This window comes from Condylura cristata, unplaced genomic scaffold (genome assembly GCF_000260355.1).
Source record: "Condylura cristata isolate star-nosed mole 26May11 unplaced genomic scaffold, ConCri1.0 scaffold00036, whole genome shotgun sequence".
Classification (NCBI taxonomy): domain Eukaryota; kingdom Metazoa; phylum Chordata; class Mammalia; order Eulipotyphla; family Talpidae; genus Condylura; species Condylura cristata.
The window spans coordinates 12,690,049-12,711,042 of NW_004567137.1; the positions used below are offsets into that span (position 1 = coordinate 12,690,049).

At 44.3% G+C, this 20,994-nt stretch overlaps 1 protein-coding gene across 1 annotated transcript in view; it reads left to right on the forward strand.

Moving 5' to 3' along the window:
* Nucleotides 1-20,994, forward strand: part of GRIN2B (glutamate receptor, ionotropic, N-methyl D-aspartate 2B) — a 410,955-nt gene that overhangs the window by 338,079 nt on the left and 51,882 nt on the right. Inside the window, exons 5-7 of the mRNA XM_004693259.1 lie at nt 19,176-19,378; nt 20,070-20,241; nt 20,446-20,599. Of these exons, the coding sequence (XP_004693316.1) occupies nt 19,176-19,378; nt 20,070-20,241; nt 20,446-20,599 (529 nt within the window). The remainder of the gene's footprint in view (nt 1-19,175; nt 19,379-20,069; nt 20,242-20,445; nt 20,600-20,994) is intronic.

Here is a 20,994-nt window from a genome sequence, read left to right on the forward strand (position 1 = left end):
TTTAAACTCTCTAAAGAACGTTCCATGTCAAGTTCTTTGCCCCTTCAGGGTCTTCTGCCTGAAGTCTTCCTCCTCCAGCTATTAATATAGCTTAGTCTCTGACCCCCAGATCTAAATCCCATCACATAGCATTCTCTTTCCCAAGGTTTTTTGTTTTGTTTTGTTTTGTTTTGTTCCTCTTTTTCCTTCATTATTGTTTAATTTTTTGTTCTGGCAACACTGGCTTTTCACACTGTGTATGACTTAAGGTATAGGATACCACCTCTTAAGTGGTGTTTCCACACCACAGCCACAGAGGTCCCCACCACAGTCCATCGAGTTTTCTCTCCACTTTGCCTACCCTCGGCCTTCCCCTTGAGTAACCTTAGTTCTAGGGTTTAATTTCTAAGGTTTGTTTGGTTTAGTTTAAAAATTCCTTTGTTGTTGTTTCTTTATGTTTCACATACAAGTGAAGTTAGGTTCCACATTTAATGGCAGTTCTCTCTAGTTTATTATTTATCTGCTTGTTGTCTTTTTCTCACTAAATTCCTGGAGGGCAGGGACTAGTTTATTTACCTCTGTCTTGGCACCAACAGAAGAGACAAGCCTATCTCCTGATCAGTCTATGATAACATTTGGTGAGTCACTAGATAAATGGATGAATAGAAAAACAAAACTGTGCATTCTAATTACAGCTACCAGTACATGAACATTCATGAGGAATGTCTCCACCATAAAACGCCAGAGATATAAAGTGCCTTTCTCAGAGAAAGACACTGAGATCCAACCAACACACACCCTCATTTTGCCACTGCTACTTAAATGATGCAGAATGTCCAACCTCAAGCAAGCAAATGGCTCCTGAGTGTACCAAGTCACAGAGCCTTGGTTCACATATTTCCTAGAGCCCATGAGCTCACTCTCAACCTTGCCATTACTACTTACATGTCTGTTCTTCCCACAATTTCTGAATCTGTTGATTCCAATTAGGAAATTCTCTTTGCAGAAAAGTAGCAGGGGAGTTTTCAGTCCAGATGTAGACTGCTTCTCCAACTTACTCTGCTCTTCCCATTACTCTGATCTAATAAAATGGCTTTTGGGAAGTGCTGGCTGGGTAGCAAGGGGGAGAAATGAGATACATTTGTGTGCTTCACCCAGAAGGAGCTCTTAAAGAGATTCTATTGATTTCCCTTCTATGTAGAAAGCATGAAAAAAATGCAAATAATCCTGTCCATCTTCAATCCTTCTTTACCGTTACACTTTCATCATCCTATTCTCATTATGAGGCATTTCCCCTCTTCTATTCCTGTACAGCCTATGTTTTTAAGCCTCCTTTTAGCATTCACATCCCATCAGACCCCAGAACAAACATTTATTCTGAGTAAAACAGTTGGTGTCCTGCTTTCTGGATCTTCTCTTGGCGCAGGCGCCTGAATGAAATCCATCTTCCCCATGAGTGCCAGAGCCAAAGTGGTTCATGCCTTGGCAGCAGCATGAGTGAGTGGCTGAAAGAAGGCACAGAGAGAGGTCAGAGGAGCATCATTTGAAGGTTACCATCCCTCTGTTACTAAATTTTTCCATAGCCTCTGGATAACACTCATCCCTGGAGTGGACTTTACTTGCTGGTGGTGTTCCATAGAGCTCTAGAAAAACATCAAGGAAGTAGCCATGAGTTGGGGCCTGCAGAATTACAAAAGGAATATATGACATAGGGAACAGTGAACCAGGTAAGCATATGTCAAGAAAACTACGAGTGGCCAAACCCCTCCCCGCAAGTTGCAAACACCTCCCAGCCAAGCCTGGAAGGCGCAGATGGGAACTGCTCACTAGAATTTGGTGGCTCATTTTCCTGGGTATATGGTTAGCATCAACTTTATTTTTTAAAGATTTACTTATTTATAGGCCAGAGGTGCGGGAGGTGAGGGGATTCATCAGTGACAGAGTGGAGAACAGAACATGCAGATCTACTGAGATACACTGCTGAGGGGACCAGCAGGTGGGTCAAGAGAGGTCTGCTCATACCATGTGGGTCACCTCCCTGGCCAGGGATCGAACTTGTGCTGCAGTGGCTGCAATAGCTTCATAGTGCTGCTCGTTAGCCCATTGCACCACCACTGCTTGCCTGGTTCACTGTTCCCTATGTCATATATTCCTTTTATAATTCTGCAGGCCCCAACTCATGGCTACTTCCTTAATGTTTTCCTAGAGCTCTAGGAAGTAAGTAAAGTCCACTCCAGGGGATGAGTGTTACCCAGAGTAAAGTCCACTCCAGGGGATGAGTGTTACCCAGAGGCTCTGGGTGGTAGGCATAGAGAAGGGCCCTGGCATCATTTTTTTTTTTTGGCTTCTCTTCTAATTATGTGTGGCCATGTGATGAATAGCTAGTGCCACGTGAGAAGACCTGGCCCATAAAATCTTCCCTCACACGGCCTCAGCCATGCCCCTTTTGTGTGTCTGTCTAGTTGGAATGGGAGGATGTCCTTGGAAAGTTTGCGTTGAAGATGGCAGAGCCTCGCTTGGCCTGGCCTTCAAAATAACTGCATGCAGGACGCACCTCTGCCAACCTCACCACAGTTGCATGATCTGGAAATGAAATTTTATCATGTTAGAATTACAATACATTTCACAGACCATTTGGTACCATAGCTAATATACCGGATGTGCTAAGTTGTTTTTCAGTGTGTATAATGTACTTCTTTTGGATTGTAAACTCCTCAAAAGCAGAATTATGCCTTCTGTACCCCTGCAGCGTCTCACACAGACCTGGCACAGACACATGATCTGGACCCAGTTAGTGGTCAAAGAGTTTATTTTTATCATTATTCTAGAGTGAGTTAAAACATGATTAGGCCGCTGGCCAAATCATACAGGCTTTGTGCATTTTTCTTTGAAATCCATCTCAGGCATGAAGGATCCTTTATGTGTGGGGAGCTGCTCAGAACTGACATGGTCAGCGAAGTGTGACACACATTTTTTATTATCCATAAATGGATTATCTGCTGTGGCCCGGCTCTTCCATCATTTCGGCACATTCCTCTTGTCAGCAGCTGTGTGGTGGGCACAGAGAAGGGCCATGAGCCAAGGGAGAATGAGAAACAGGTGGGGGTGAGTGTGGGGACAGATGCTTGTGTCACTGACGGGGTTTGAATTGTGTATTCTGCAAACAAATAAAATGTTGATTATCTTTTCACTGTTACATGCATTTCTCTTCTGACCTGTTAGGAGACAGAATCAAGAGTTGCCAATGTTGAGACCCTGTATTTAGATCACATAAGCCCCCATCTTAGGGAAAATCAGAACATTTTCAAAGCAGGTATCTATCAGTTGGGTATCAGATCTCTTTGAGGGAACAAAAGGCATTTTATCTCTACCAGTTTGCTGCAGCTTGGGCAGGTGAAACACGGTGACTACTGACATTTTCATTGTAGACAGGGATGCGTTTTACCCCTGGTCCTTGATGATGCCTTAGGACCCTGTACGCTTTCATGCTCATTTCCAGGTGCTGGTGAGCTCCTGACCCTGCTCCTGTCATTCCCCCCCACTCTGCTCCCAGCTTCCAAAGAACAACTGTTCTCCAAAGAAGCAAAGAAGCACTGTCCTCTTCAGTGCTTCTTATATTTCAGTGCACATCTGTCTTGCTAGAAGCTAGATTTCTGGGATCCACCTCTACACTTGCAGATTCAGTAGATCTGGAGTGGAGCCTGGAAGTCTGCATTGCCCATACAATCCCCAGGGATGCTGAGGTTTCTGGCCAGGGAACAAACTCCAGGTTCCTCTGGGCTCACTCTTGAACCTCTTTAGCATCACTCCAAGTTCATGATGGACTCTACCAACATGAACAGGTGGGATAGCCTGGCAAGTCCAAATCTCTCCCAATAAAGCCAGCTGGGAGCTCCAAGAAATAACACCTAAGACCATTAACCCCTGCTGGCGCTTCCCTTTTGCTTCTCCATCTGTATTCCTTCATTTCCTCATTCCTGCAATAAAGAGGTGATCGTAGATGGGTGCTCTTCCATCCTGCTCCTCATTAGGGTACCTGGGAAAATTTTAAATAATATTGTCAATGAACATCCCATTGAGAAGTCCCAATATAATGGGTTTGGCAAGGGCCCAGGAACCAGCATTTTAACGCATTCACAAGTGATTGTAAACCTGTGATCTGGTTGGATCCTGATATGGCTGGTTGGAAACCCTTCACTTTCTCTAGCTCACTCCCCAGTCTAAAAATCTCTGCTTATGCCCCCGCTCCATGCAGTCTGGCCTTGCCTCTCCATCTCTCTTCACCCTCTGCCCTGCCCCCAACCTGAAGCCTCCCTTGAGTCTTCACCCTGAAGCCTCACTTCCTCTCTGTGCATGTTGTATCCTATTGACCGTGTGGCAAAAGTCACTTCATACCTCATTAACTTCCCTGCTTAATTAGGCAGAAGGCAACTTCCAAGTCACTGCAGAATACAGGGCAGCCCCCTGACAAAATCATAGGCACCGAATGAGGAGGTCTCTTTACTAACACCCTCCCCCACCCCAGGACACATGCTACAGCGGAAGGGAAGTGACCGCGATTCATAGTCACCTACGAGCTGGAACAGCACACTGCTCTTTGAGCACTGGCTCGGTGTCATTCGGCCTCTAGCTGGCCCCACCCCATTGTGCTGTGGCCCCTGCAGATTTCACATGTTCTTGATACTTTAAAAGTAACTTGGGTGAAGGACTTCCTTTATTTCCCCCAGAGTCCTTTATCCTTTCAGTGAGCAAAGTGAAGTTGAAAATTGAGGCAGGGCCCTCCCTGGTGGCACAGACGGTTAGGAGGCATTCCTGCAAACGAGCCACAGCCACTTTAGTGCTAGTTTGATCCCCAGCCCCAGAGGTGACCCACGTGGCATGGCAGACCCCTCCTGACCCGCACGCTGCTCCCCTCAGCAGTGTACTTCGTTAATCTGCCTGTTGTGCGCCCCACTGTCTCTGGTGAATCCTCTCACTGCCCCTGCACCTCTGGCCTGTACCCCAGTTCTGTATGCATAAATAAATAAATTTTTAAAAACAAAAAGAAAGAAAGAAAATTGAGGCAGTGACCTGTCACTTTGGCTTTCTCATACAATCCCAATGCATCCATGAAGATAATGGAAGCCCAGTTGATGGCTAGAAATTTGAGGGTACTTGTAGTTTTCCCATTTATTAGTAGCTACAGATTTGGAATTTTCAGGTGCTGATATGATGTCACCTAACTTCATTTTATTCTGACCCTTTGTGACCTGAACTTCACCTCAAGTTCACTTGCTGAAGTTTTTTCATTTTGCTTGTCATTATCAATGAAGTTTTCCTTTTTTCTCTCTGTCAAATGTCTGTAGTTAAGTTGAGAGGCAACACAGAGAAGGTGAGGGGGCACTGAGACAATTAACTCATTTCACTGTGCCAGGGATGGGGACCCAAGGCTGAGGACGGGTGCCATCCCGCTAATTAATTCTCCTTGTTGCGCATCTGGAAACCCGCCTCTTCTGCCTCTTCTGAGTTGACTAATTAATTAAGCTGTGTTTGTAAACAGACGTTTTCTCCCCCAGCACTTTTTCATCATCTGTTTCTTTAGCCACAGGCTGGTGACCCCATTTACTTGTAAGCTACCTGGCAAGTACATTTACTCTCCTGCAGGCTGGGAGGTTCCATCTGGAGGCCACCCAGACCTATGTAAGAAGCCCGGGCTTTGGAGGGAGACACAAAAGGATTTGATTCACCCATTTATTAATTCTGGGACCATGGGCATGTTACCTTGCATTTTAGAATGTCCATTTCCCCATTTTTCCCATGTGAAATCTACCACCTAGGCTAGTGTCTTGTATACCATTGGTATAAATACCTCCTCTAAAAGAATATCAAGCTTTTTTTTTTTTTTTTTTTTTTTTTTTTTTTTTTTTTTTTTTTTTTTTTGGATGGGATTGCTCCTGGTATCTTGCATTTCTGCAGGGCTGGCCAGTTTCAAAGATACTTCACTTACATTATCCCATTTGTCATGAGCTCTTTTGAAGGCATTCTGGTAAGTGCTGCATTTGATGATGAGACCCAGCAAGGTGCATGGACCTTCTCTGATCCTGTGAGTGATCAGAGCCTGAGCTCTTCCCTGTTTATACACTCCTGTCCCCCAGCCTTTAGTGGGTGTTAACCTGGATTATAAGCCCTGAAAGAAAATTTAAAGTCAGGCAAGTGATCCCAAAAGCACCTTATGAAAGAAAATAAGATAGCACTGGTACTAATGGTGTTGAAATAGTGACGAGGGAAACTTTTGGTACAAGGAAACTTGCTGACAGTCAGAATTCTGGATTTCCCACCTGGGAGCTATCTCCCTCTCTGTCCCACCAACTCCAGTTAATTGCTAGTAATTGTGACCAAGAGGAGCTAATTTGAGTCATGGTGGTACTTACATGTGAGCACTTTATTGTAGTGCTCAAATCTCGCTGGACCAACCCAGTGAGGGGAGCAGAACAGAGTGGAGGTGTGATATATAGACATAGTTACTGGTCTCCCCATTTTGCTGATAAAGACACTCCAATTCCAAGGCTTAAGTGATTTGTCACAATCACGAGACTTGTCAGCGATGGGGCCAGGCTTGAAATCCAGGACTTCCAGCTCTATGTTTAGCACGATTGCAACAGTACTACAATTAAGAAGGATTTGCGTCAGCACTGTACTTATTTATATAAAACAGCTCTAAAGAACTGTGTTGTTGTGTCTTTTCATTCTATCTCTGTTTTGTTTCTTATCTTTTCCTTCATTTTGCCTGATATGCCTGGCCTTCTCAAAGCTGGCAATATTCAGCTATCCTTGCTGTATAACCACCACTACAAAGCTTGGTGGCTTAAAACAATTGCCATTTTATTACATACCTTCCTTTGGGTCAGCCACTTGCAGCCACTTATCTGCTGCAGGAACTTGGTGGCTCATTTGAGGCTGGATAACTCCACCTAACCTGGCTCTTGTGTCTGCCTGGTGTTATTGGCTACCAGCCATGTCTCATTTTGTATGCTTGCCCATCCTCAAGAAGTCTGGCCCAATTTTTTTTTAGAGTCCTAGGAAAAATGATTTTCAACATTCCAAGAAGGCAAAGCCCAGTGCACTGTCACTCAGTAAATATATATATGTTTATCACAGTTTTTGCTATCCTGTTGGTCAAAGAGAGCCACAAAGACAAACTCAGAATCAGCAAGGGAGTTATGAAAAGAAGGGCCTGACTACTAGGACATGTGATTCACTGGGTGCCACTAATGTAATAACCTGCGAGTGGATATAAACATCATCTTTGACTTATAAAAACTATTTAAGCATTAAATCAATAATGCATGTGCCTTGCTTAGCAAGATCCCTGACAACAGTAAATGCTCAGTAAGTATTAGCTAGTTTATTAGTACAGTTCCAGCATCTATTAACTGTCAAATCTCCTTTTGAAATCCCATTCACTTACTTGTTCACCTTATGTTTACTGAGTGCTCACTGTGCTTGGTATTGGGTGTAGAAGAAAGAATGTTCATCCCTGCCACCAAGAAAATCATTATGCACTGGTGAAAACTCATAAGCAACTAATGATTGTATATTGTGGCAAATTCAGTAAATGTGTTATGCATGAGGTGTTAGGAGTATAAAAACAGGTATTTAGCCTGAGTTAAGAAACCAGTCTGGGACTATGATGAGGACAAGCTTCTTCACATAGAAACTACCAGAACTGAATCCTAAAGACTGAATGAGTGCCATCCAGAAGAGGAGTAAATTAGCGAATTCCAGTTTGAGTAAAGGCATTCTTGTAAGAAACAGCATAGTCTTTTACTATCAGATAATGTTAGTCTAGGAATCTGATGATATAAGCCAAAAGAAATCAGGGAACAAGTGGACGAGGGATTGGGAAGTGAGGGAGGGAGGAAGACGAGGAGAAAGATAGAAGAAAAGATGAGAAACTGATGTGTGCTCTCCAAGGAGGTTGGTCATCATTGCATGGCTGAGTGATGAGGCACTGACAGGTGGAGGTGAAGGAAGGGTCAGAACTCCTCAGTCTGGGGGCTGAGGAGAAGAAGAACTCTAGAGGAAGATAAGACTGGAGGTGGGGAAATCAGTAATAGTCCAGAAGCCTAGCAAGCGATAGTCTCTGAAAATGGAAGCTTGAGCGAAAGCGTTAATGAAGTCCGGACTGCCCCTCAAAGGTAGGGGAAGTCATTGTCGTGAGAAATGGAATGGATTTGGAAATCCTAGGTTGGGAGAGCATATTCCAGAACATTCTGAGGGGGAAAAAGCCAAACAAAACTATTCTCTACCCAACAGGCATGCTTGTGTACAAAATCAACCTTTCCTGTCCAAGGCAGGGTGATGATGGTAGGAATTCAAACACAGCATTCTCGTCAGGGACGTCATTCTGTTTTGTATGGCCTTTCCGAGGAGCAAGACTGTTCTATGAATTCTTGGAGGTATCCTCTTAGAGGCATGTCTCTCATGACTTTTTGTTTTTTCATTTCTCTGTGGTTTAGTCTTTTAAAATTATAATGCATTTTCAATGACTTTGACCTCTTCTATTTGTGCTTCCTTATCACCTCAGTGATTTTTATGAGTCCTTTCAATGTTTAGGCCTGTTGCTTTTCATGTATATTCACAGCTCTATGCCTTGGCTTCCCTCTGCTGCTTGGTTGCCCCTCAGAACACATTCGCAATTATCAGAGCTCACATTCAGAGCTGCGGCCTGGACTGTGTCATCACACTGTGCTCTGTTCTTTCTCCAGGTTGCCTCCATCACTTTCCTTTTGGCCTGTGTGTGTGAGCGCCTGACTGTGAGGCTCAATGCAGTCTCCTCAATGAGGTCCGTTTCCAGTCCCAGCCATCTTTTCTAGCTTCAGCAAATATGCATTAATTTAGAAAAAAAAAAAAAAAAACAAAGGAATAAGGAAAAATAACTATAATAAAGTAAAAACCAAAATCACCAGGCAACTATAGGTCAGAGATGTTCTATAGGGGAGGGAGAGAGGGGCCAGGAGAGGGTGGGAAGAGCACAGGGGACTACGGTGATGGAGCATGGGGGAAATTGTGGTGGAAGTTCACCGGGAGCCCATACAGTGTACAAAAATGAAGGATAACATAATAAATATTTTTTTAATTTAATTTTTAAAAAAGGGAAAAAAAAGATCCAATTTTGCCTATTTGGTTCATGCCATGAAGTGCGACAATTTATATTGTTTTTCTTGGGGTGCTGAGAGATGTTCGAGAGATGCAAGGTGCCAGGCTAGTGTGTCTGAGATCTCTAGAAATAATGCTGTGTGTTTTCAGTCCACCTTTTCTTGAGACATGCTAAATCTGTCATTAGTCTCCTGAGGTCTCTGCCTGGGCCCTGCGGGTCCCAGAGTTGGTACAAGACTCAGTTCTGGTGCTGGGGGAGAGAGAACATTTGGAAAGAAGGTAGATCAGAGGGAAGGTCATGCTCAGCTCTCCATAACTGAGCTTCTCTACCTCCCAGAATGGGATTCAGAGGAGCGTTCATCTCCAATCAGGAGTTGAGGCTGGGCAATTTCAAAGCCTTGAGCTAAGAAGGCATCAGATGTCCCAAGAAAACATGTTGAATCTTTGCACCTATTTAGCTAACTCTTTACAGAGTGTTTTCATCCAAAGCGGCCACTACTTCCTCTAAAATCTACATCTTATTTTGAGGAGGATTCATGAAGATAGAACACCGGGCTCAATGGGGCCTTTTGAATTCTTCCTCTGAACATCTGTAAGGGCCATTGCAGTTTTTATTGTGATTTCTATTTTTATTTGCACCTGAATGGAAAATCTGTACAAAACCAAAAATACCGCAGGGAGTTTACCCTGACATTTGAAACCAATTGAGTTGAAAGTTTGAGAAGTTGGATGTTGTTCAGTATTTCCCATTTGCTATTGGCACACACACACACACTCACACACACACAACACAATGTTTCTGGGAGGAAATTAGGCATGTTTAGGAGCTATACTGATGTTTTCAATATTAATAACAAGGCAGGAGAGATGGAGGAGAAAAAAATAGGAAGCACTTGTATAAAACAAATACCACCCAGGCACACATAGGTGAAATAACTCCCCAAAGGCCACAGAGCTTTTCTGTGCCCAGCCTTTGCCTCTCTGCCAGCACCCTGCCTTCCTGCCCCACCACTGCCTTCAGTCACGGCTCGCCCTGAAGCCTTTAGACACGGCCATTGGCAACAGCGTTTTCCAGGAGGCTGAGGTGAGGGTGGGAGGAACAAAAAGGGACCCTCTTCTTCAGATCTTCAGACCCTGCTTCCTTAATAGAAAGGCCAAGAATATTCTCTTGGCAGAGGTGAGAGAAACACAGGTTTCCAGAGTCAAGCAGATCAGTGGTGAGCCTTAGCTGGGGAGGAGGGGGAGTGTGTTGGTAACATTTTTTTAGTTGAGGTAACACTGTAGCACCAGTTTACAACACTATATATGATTCAGATGTATGTTACCTCCCCAGGGTACCCATAATGCTGCCCCAGAGTGCACCGTACCCCTTCCTCCCCTTCCCCCCTTCACTCCTCTTTCCCCCTGCCTTCCCCCTCTGGTCACCTCAATTCTATAGTCAGGTGTCTAGAATTCATTTTGGCTTAGGTGTCTGTCCCGTGTTTTGTGGTAGTAGTAGCATCCACTACCTCTTTCTCCTGAATTATTTCACTTAGTATCCCCCGCTCTATGTCCTCTGCTGTGTGGGTATAATAATACTTACATTTGGGGGACCTAGTGGCAGTGAAATGCCTTAAACTCACAAAAGCCTGGCCCCAATAGCTAGTTACTCTGAAAGTACCGCGCTTTCGTCCTGCCACCAAATCCACTCTGCCTTCTCTCTCCAGAGCAGGTGGTGTGTAGGGAGGGGAGAGGACTCATCCATGTCACAGAGGCATAGTCTGCCTGGCCCCCAGGGCCCTCGGGCTCTCTTGGGAAGGCAGGGATCAGCCAGGAGTGACAGGTAATGCCCAAAATGGCCACTGATGTCTCAAGTGCCATGTGGGTTTCAGTGAGAATAACAGGGCCAGCCTCCCTTTACTGTGTGTGGCTAGAGCCTCCAGGTCCAGCTTGATGAGGATGCAGCAGGAATAGGCCAAGGTAGTCCACATCAAATATAAGCATGGGTTCAGATGCATTTTTCCAAGAGTTAGGTTTCTGAACCTAGATGTTACTGAGTATGCAAACAGTAGAGAAGGCACAGCAAACAGTCCCAGGGTGCTTTAGAATTGGACTCAGCAGAGAACATGACACGCACAGGCATCCATAGGGAATAGAGTGTGGCCAGGGCACCTTTCTGGTCAGGGTGACTGGAGAAACAATGCAGAGGCAGTGTGGGGGGCAGCCTTTATCCTGGGGTCTCATCATGGAGGAACACTATGTGAGCTCTGGTGGAGGCTTATGGAGGGTATGTTGGCCCCCCACCCCCCACCAGTGACATCAGACAGTAATATACGGAGAACACATTTGTTCAAGCCAGGTAAATGAATATAGCCCCTGCCCTTGAGGGCTGAAAGAACACTCAGAGCCAGGAGCGTGTTATCAAACCATTGCTAACATTTGAGTGCACTTGCCCGAGGGAGAGATTGACCCACAAAATGATGACGGAAGCTCAGATTCCAGAGCTTGTGCTCTGGACTGTGACTAGGGACAGTTTCACGGGAGCCACGAGGCTTGAGAAGGGTCAGGAAGGATGCAGAGTATTTGAGAAATAGGGACATGGCTGGGCCAGAGAGAAACTAAGCAGTGTATAACTCTTAATTACAAAGAATACCTCCATGGGGAGGAGAAGGAAGAGAGGTCGACTTTCTTCTTATTCCCTGTCAACATTTTATTATATTAAAATTCAAACATAGAGGAAAGTTGAAAGAATTTTACAGTCAACACCTACAATATATTGTTGTTAACATTTTGTTACATTTGCTTAAAGCATCTCTCATTTATCAACCCATATTTCTTTATGTTTGCAAGTTGAGTTGAAGATATCAGTACCTTTCAAACCTAAGCAATTCAGCATGTATATTATCCATGATAGTTGATAACTGTGTTGTAAAAAACTACTATATTAGCTCTATCCATTCTCATAATGCCATTATATATAATAGATATGATATATATGATGTTATATGTAAGATAAATATGTCTTTTTAAGTCAGATAGGAAACCAAAAATTCTACATAAGAAGACATTATACTTGAAAAGGAAAAAATGAAAAGAGAAATGGAGTGCATTAAAAAAATACTAAAACAGTCAGAAGACAATTCCCAGAAAAGAACATATTTCAAGTGCATCCGGCAGATAAGGGGGGGGGGCTTTCATGCTACACCAGGAGCTCCCTGGGAATAGATAAGACAGACATCCTTCACGGAAAGAAGGGGAAGGATGTGACCAGGAGGTGGAGGATGAAGTCTGAATGGCTAATAGGTGTGCAGAGGTGCGCTCACTCGCAGCAAGTCAAAGAGATGAAAATTGGAGCAATTAGATGCTGGTTTTCATTCCTCAGGTTGGCAAATGTTGAATAATGGTAAAAACCCCAGGTGGTGAGGAGGTGAGCAAGTGTTCCTCTAGGACTTTGTCATAGGCATTTCAGTTGCTACAGAAATTTCCATTGCTGCAGACTTTTGGTAGTCTTCTCACAGCTTTGAGAATATTTGAAAACATAAGTATAAGTTTATTCTGCTTTTCATTATTGGAAATTGATGCTTTGGAAATACTAAGAAAGGCATTATGTATTTTGGTTAAATTTTTTTGAGAAATTTCCTGACAGCCTATCAGCCAGGAGTGCAATGATGGGAGTATATTATTTTATTTTTTTATGTGTGCATAGAAGAACTGGGGTACAGGCCAGAGATGTGGAGATTGAGAGGATTCACCAGAGAGAGTAGGGGCAGAACAGGCAGATATGACAGAGATATACTGCTGAGGGGACAACAGAGGAGACATCTCTTGCGCCATGCGTGTCCCCTCCCTGGCCAGGGATAGAACTCAGGCCCCAGTGAGACTCAACCCCTAGGCTATCAGGGAGGGCCTGGAACATGCTCATTATTAAGGATGACTGTGGAGCTGCTCAGGGGAGTTAGATTTGTCTTCTCTGGAACTGAAAGAACGTATTCTGTGTAATTATGTGGGAAAAGCAAGTTGCAGAGATAAGCCTCTGTCATGATCCAACTTCAAAAAAAAAACACATGTGTACACGCTCATGCATCACCCCCCTTTCATACACTATTGATTCTGAACGTATCCATTAGGGATAGCATCTCCCTGCATAGTTAACCATCCACATAAAACTTTTGACCCACCTTCCTACAGCTTCATTATCACTGTCCTGTGGTCCCTGTAGGGGATGGCTTGGGATCCTTGTGGTAAGTTCTCTATATGTGCGCACTCTGACCCTGAAGATCATATCCCAGGCTGGTTGAATCCATAAATGTGGGTTCTGTGAGTGGGGAATCAGTCCCTGCATCAGCGAAGCTGTGCCATTCAAATGTGTACTGTTCCAGGCTCAACATAGATACGTATTTTATCTGCCTGTGGAGAATTGGACGGTCACACACAGGAAGGTTTACTTAGTTAGAGAAGAAGGCGAGGGACGCTTATATGGAAAAATTAAAATTGTGCAAAATGAAGGACCGTTTGATATGTGGCCTTCAAATTTCCTCAGAGCTAAGAGTATCACTTTGGGGGAAGAAGAGTGGAAGAGACTTGGCTCCATGAGGACTCTTGGGCCTGCGGGAAGCTGCCTGGGAGGCTGCACTTTGGCGTGAGTCGGGATGCTGATGCCAGCTGCTGCCGCCTCCCAGGGGCTCTCCCTGATGAGTTGTTTTATTTTGCATTTGAAAAGTCAGATGAAGGCTTCTAATAAGTAGCAAACATTTCTTGTTAGATCGAGATGTCATCTCAAACAAAAATGCTTTGATTTTTGAAAAGTAACCTTTGACATCTAAAGAGGCTCTAATAAGTGCTTTTTGTTCCAGAATCTTAACAAATGACTTTGTGTGCAGAAGAAAGACACAGCTGGGGGAGACGGATGTCCTTTGCTACCCATGGGGGAACACAGAGATTTTTGTGGCAGTTCTGCCCTGTCCAGGCCCCTGGTCCCTTGTTCAAGATGATAAGATGATACATTCACCCAAGGCACACCTCAGGGGCTATTGGAGGGAGCACTGTCTCTTGGTCTTTCTTTTTGTATAGCCTAGAGAGGTACTAAATGGTACCAATCCATTGGTGGTAATGGAGAGAATCTGTTAGTAGTCGGAAGACTTTGAAGTCTGAAATAACCAGATAGATTCTCTATAATTTTCATAAGGGAGGGTTTTATGGAGTAATATGCTGTAGGTTTGTGAGGTAGACTCCATTCTGAGGAAAATTCCCGCTGAACAGGTGTTCAGCTTGTACTAAGAGAACCCAACCAGAAACCCTAAAAGTGACGCCATGTTTTTGTGAGAAAACTAATCAGAGATTTTTTTTTCTCTTGAGAAAGATGATTTCAGATCTCAAGAGATCTTTTAAAATGTTAGTATGGCAGAGAACTGCATTTTTTATAGACAGATGTTGTCGTTAAATGTGCTTGTAGTAATGATGTTTGTTTAGTGCTTATCACTAAGGAATTCAGATGCTTTACAGACATTTTCTTCATTATTTTCTTTTTCGTGATCATATTTTAATCTTGACTGTAAAATCTTCATTCAGTTTCCTCACTGGATTTTCTCTGAAATATCTCCCATTAACCTCGTTTCTTTCGGCTCTGTATTTCTAGACTTACCTACACTCACTAGCTCGGGCACCCTAGGGCAACATCCCAGACTTTTCCATTCAGTGTCTCAGGCATCTGTTTCTCTCTTGATCACTCAGAAACTTTCCCATTTATAATACCATCACCATACTTCCTTGCCTGTAAGGAAGAATTGCTCGGAACATTTACTGTCCTCTTATCTAAGTAGTTCCCATTTTATTTAATTTTAATTGTTCACTTGTTTCGAACGGCCTTGCTCCACAAAATATCCAAGGGAATTGAACATGTTCTTTAACACAAATCCTGTGAATTGGCCTTGTGAACCTGATATTCAGGGCAGAGAGGTTTTTATTCAAAAATCTTCCTTCTTCGAGTCCTCAAGGAACTCAGCTTCCCTTTTCATTGCAGTCATCCTTGAAGCAATAAAGAAGAATCGTGATTTTCAGACAAGTTAACCTTTTGTGTAAACAAATTAGATACCTCTCTGACTGCAGGAAATAACCCCAGAGGACATATTTTCACTGGACTCTGATTAGATGAGGTCTATAGAGAACCTCTGTCCCAAAGACATCCTGTGATCCTGATGGTGAACGGATGTACCTGTTGCAAATTTGTCCATAGTCACAGAAATACTTAGGAACATATTTGGAATCTAGCTGAAGTTAAAATGTCAGCAGCATGAAATGATGATTTAGTGATTCCAGGCTGTGGTAATTGGGTTAAAGTTTAACAAATAGGATGGGGTTGGGCTGAGAAAACTCATGGTGCCATGGCCAAGTTCAGGCTTCCTGCCTACCAACCTGACTCACTGAATGAGTTGGATAGAGAAGGGTACAATCCTGTTGACTCTGAGGGTAAGGTGTTGGCTGGCTGGAGTGAACAGGTGTTTAAGAAGGAGCAGAACTGAGCTAGACATTCTCCCCACATGTCATACCTTTCAGCTGGGAAGGACTATTCTTGCCTCAGTGGGTAAAATACTCTTGACCTAATGAGCTGTCATTTACAGACTAAACCCAGTGTAAAGAAGGTCTCCCTCAAGCTTTTCTCTGAGCCTTTCAGGAATACCTCCTCCTACTCTAAATCCCAGAGTATTAAGGGTAGTTACAAAGCCTAACCTGTAATCTCTTTCACTGTGTCTTCTCCCACTAGACCATTCCTGAAGGACAGGAACCAAGTCTCTTCCTTCACCGTCAGAGAAGCAGTGCCGTGTGCTGGGTAACAGCCCAGGCTCCTGAGCTTCAAATGCTGACACTGCTGTCTCTCACCAGGAGACTCTGGGCATGCCATCCAGCTCTCCGTTCTCATCTGTGAAATGAGATATTAGTGAGGGGTCTCTCTCACAAGCTTGCCATGATGGTGGGGGAGGGGAGAGCATTACTAAGTTATGTTCAGTGCCTGGCACTTAGGAAGCCTGGAATACATGTCACCTGGTATTGTTATCTCTAGCACATAGCCCCAAATGGTTGTACAGTTGTTGCTGGTTGAATTGCATTGAAGTGAAGCAAGGACATGATCTAGCTAGCTTGATAAGAAATTGGAAAAGGCTATTCCCAAGGAGCACTGCTTGAACACCTTCTTGTTTGGGAAATGAGAATGATGCAGTAAATAAAAATCATGCGTTCATAGAACCAGAACCTAGTTCCCCAGCTATGGACTGAGGAACAACAGAGAAGAGTGTGGAACCATCCAGCCTTCCCCTCACTCCATGTGTTAGACACTGTAAGTCTATAAAGATGCCAATTATTATTGCAATAGCTTTTAGATGACTCTTCATTAAAATCTCTCCATTTCAATGTTCAGTTGCCTTTTTTAAAATCTCAAAGGCTGGACTTTAAGTATACATACGCTTACATTTTGTTCAGTCCATTATTCCAATTAATTCATATCACTTTCAGCCTTGATTCTACAATGCCGTCAGTATCTGCTATCCACCGTATTAGTTGCAGTTTTGTGAGCCTGGCTTCTGTTTTATTTTCTGAAACACAATTACAGGTCACTTCTAAGAACAGAGCAGAGTCCCCTGACAAGCCTCTTTTTCATATTGCCATTGATTCATAAAACATTTTTTTGACATGGATATTAAATCCTTTCAAATTTGTCTAGTATGTAATATCTATATTATATCCCATCTTGTTTGCAAGGGTGCTGTGGGAAACGTCACAATGGTGTGTCTGCAGTATCTTTGTTTCACATATACAGAAAGTTTATCAGAAAAGAAAATACAGCTAGCATGTTGAAACCTATTCCTGATTAACCTGGGTTAGCTCCCAATACCAACAACTTCCTTTCCCAACCAAAGGATTCTTGTTTCAAAATAGTGACATTGACTGCATCAAGGCATATTATGATAAATGTACAGACCTTGGCAATCCAGGTGAGAAGTCTGGACAGAATCCTAAGGACAGTGGGAGGTTAATGACATTTCTGAATAGGGATTATAGGGCAAAGTGATGTTTTAAGAAAAGCCATCTGGTAGCAGTACCCACAGTGGTCTCTAGGGGGAGCCTTGTGTGGATTTGAATTTCCTACAATAATCTCAGAATGGGTTGCTGGGCTCCTGGACAATGCTATTAGTGGTAAAGATGGGTGAAGGTAAATTTTTGTGTGTGTGTGAAGGTAAATTTGGATTAAAAGGAAAGAAATACAAAAGCATTATTGGATTGGAGGAAGATGATAGTAATGAAAAAAGTTAAAGTGGTATTTTAGGGCATCCCAACCTTCTTCACATCACAGAACACAATAATCAGTGTGATCATTGGGCTCAGAGGGCTGCTGGGAGATGGGACTGGCCCTACATCGTGGGTCCCCAGGGCAGGGTCTCCCTCTCCAAAGCACCACCTTCTCCTGACCACTGTTAGAAATCATTTAGCATCTCTATCTAACGAGAAAGCTCTTTGGAAATGTTTGCTTTAGAAAAAGTCAGTCTTAGCAATAGGAACAAAAACAGACTTGCCCCCAAATCAGGACCAGTGGTGTGGAGAAGATTATACTTAAAAAGAAAAGCAAATGTTGGCTCCGTGCCTGATTCTGAACTGAGTAGTGAGATTAAGGTTTACATAATTGGTGGAAAACTAGCCATCGTTCCAGTAATGCCAACCAAAATAGTCTGGGTTACCAACACTGGCCACAGTCCAGTGATACAATTCAACATAGCAGGGGCTGTGCTGACCGCACGTGTTCTTGAAAGTTGGTAGTACGGGTAAGGTGGAGGTACGAACCACACCTGAGGAGGCACTGAGCAGAATCTAAGTGAAGGCAAAAGCAGAAACAGAAAGGAGAGGGTTTGGGTTTGATTTTGGTAGGGAGATCTAAGCCTCTTTGCCTGGAACTTACCAAGGAATCTGATTTGTTGCTTCTGGTCAGTTTACACATAGTTAATAAAGTAAGTAGCTTTGTATTCCTGGAGCCTCAGCCATGTGACTAATTTGTGTTACTGCTTGGAGGAAATTATAGACTGGGAAGATGCAGGAGCTTGCAATCCATGATTCCTTGTGATAATAAAAGATGTTCAGTTATAGAAAATTAAAAGGTAGGCAGGCCTTGTTTTTCCAATAAACTCAATGGTAGAGCAAGAGCAAGAATCTACCAACAAAGTCATATAGATTGCATTATAAAAGGAGTGACTGGCTTTTCTAGAACTTAATGGAGCCCACACACATCTCCTGATGACTGACAGCAAGGCCACTTGATGCAGGATTCCGGGGATTCCTACCTTTCATAGTGGAGGTGCTATGAAGTTGGGGTACAGAGCCTGCGTGGCCCTGTGTGAAAGCTCCCAGAGAGACCTAGATGGTTCCCCCTGGGCCTCCCTCCCAGCCTGGTAGATGCATCTCTGCACTGACCATAACATTCATCTGCAGTGCCACCCAGCCCCTTCCCGGCCATGCTGTGTGAGTATTCCTTAATCCCAATTTATCATTTCATTCCAACTCCGATCCACCCATTTCTCCACATGACTTCCCACTGGAGCTCAGCTACAAGCCAAAACACATCCTTCTGGCTCATTTGCTCCAATCATTCTGCTGACCTTTCCAAAGCTATTTGCTGCTCTCACTCTCCTGCTCCTTGTTACAGTGAAGTAGAAAGAGCCCGGCAGCCACACAGGAGAGGCTGGCATCTGCTCAGAGCATGGCCTCGGCTTCCCTTTTAGCACTTAGCGCACAGCCGGATAAACATTTGATCACGTGTTTGATACCTTCACTCAGTATGAGCTTGATGAAGGACATAATGATGCCTCCTTCACCCTGGGGCTCAGCAGGGCAGCCGGCAGGTATCAGGTCTCCTTTTGTATTTGGTATAGGACAAGACGGTGAATGGCTGGCCTGCCTTAGATTTGGTTCTCTTCTGACTATGTGGTCGGAAAGCCTCCCCTCCATTCTGACCCACGGTACCCAGCTGCCCAGGCCACACGAGGACAGACTGTCCTGTCTCTGCCACTGATTCTCAGTCTCCTGTTTGCCCCGTGCAGGTGGGGAAGTGGAAAGACAAGTCCCTGCAGATGAAGTACTACGTGTGGCCCCGGATGTGTCCGGAGACCGAAGAGCAGGAAGATGACCACCTGAGCATCGTCACCTTGGAGGAGGCCCCGTTTGTCATTGTGGAGAGTGTGGACCCTCTGAGCGGGACCTGCATGAGGAACACAGTCCCCTGTCAAAAACGCATCGTCACTGAGTATGACCCCTTCCCTGGGGTCCCGGGTAGCATGGGAGGCATGATCCACCCAGCTGTTCATGCTGGGCCCTGAACCTTAGACTGAGTTGGGCTCTAGGTGTGACTTTTGAGGGCTCTGGAGTCCGTGGTCAGGTGGCTGGTTCCATTCAGACCAGAACCTGGGAGAGTTTCCAACGCTGGCCTAGCCTGAACTCAGGGTCCACCAGGACCTTCCCTTTAAGGAGAATAAATGAACACTGGTGTCAATATGGGCCAGCATGTTCTGAAGTTTCAACATTCAGGAGTATTCTTGAAAATGGATAAAATGAATCTACTGTTGGAAATCAGGATGAGGGTGATTTTGTTGAGGGTAGGAAATGTCTGGAAGGCAGAGTGAGAGGCCTCCCACATGCTACTAACTTGTCTGTCTGGATTTGGGTGCTGGCTATGTGGAAGGTTCAATGTGTGAAGATCCATGCTTAGGACAAGCACTTTCCTGGTATTCACCCTACTTCAGGTGAACATTTATAAAATGTGAGCAACGGGGTGCCACGTCATGAGTTAGGAATGAGTTATCCCTCTGGGATCCAATTTATTTCCCTACTCAACTCTGCCATAAGTTGGGCTGAGCTGTGTGTGAAGGGAGCCAGTATGAGGGCTGGAGACAAAGAGTCATCTTTTGCCCTTGTTCTCTGTTTCTTTCATTGGTTAGGAATAAAACAGATGAGGAGCCAGGTTACATCAAGAAATGCTGCAAGGGGTTCTGTATTGATATCTTGAAGAAAATTTCTAAATCTGTGAAGTTTACCTATGACCTTTACCTGGTGACCAATGGGAAGCACGGCAAGAAAATCAATGGCACCTGGAATGGTATGATCGGAGAGGTGAGTGTTGGAAGCAAGGTCCTTCCATTTCTTAGCTCCTTTGTTTCAATAGAAAACATGCTCATGTTACACGTGTCATAAAACATAAAGCAGCAAAGAGTCATGGCTGTTGCCACTATACAGAGAAAATCAGCACCAAGCTGCAGGTGTTGGTGGCCCCAGGATCCCTGCAGGGTCTCATGGCAGCCTTGTCCTTTGCCCCAGGTGGTCATGAAGAGGGCCTACATGGCGGTGGGCTCGCTCACGATCAACGAGGAGCGCTCCGAGGTGGTTGACTTCTCCGTGCCCTTCATAGAGACTGGCATCAGCGTCATGGTGTCACGCAGCAATGGGACCGTCTCACCTTCTGCCTTCCTGGGTGAGTGACGTGCCGGCTGGTGTGAGGGAAATGTGTGGAGCACAGGCAGATGCAGGTGCCATGACCTGGTTCTTTTAGCCAGGAGGTGGTTTTCTGGGAGTTTCTCTAAGGCAGGGATTTTATTCTGGAGGCTTCAACATTAATGATTCTCAAACCTAGAAGTGGAAGAACTCCCCTTCCCCCAAAAGAAGGAAGTTATGATACCTTTTGAGGAAACTGCTGGCTGGTTGCTGTGGTCCTCCTTCCTACCACTCACTCACTCATTTGACTTTGAACATCCCAGACTGTGATCTTGCTCCATCCTGGAACTCAGTTTCCTCATTTCTACAAGGAGGTATTTTAACTGCTTGATCTCTAAGGCTGCTTCCTGCTTTAATCATTTCTAAATCTGGATA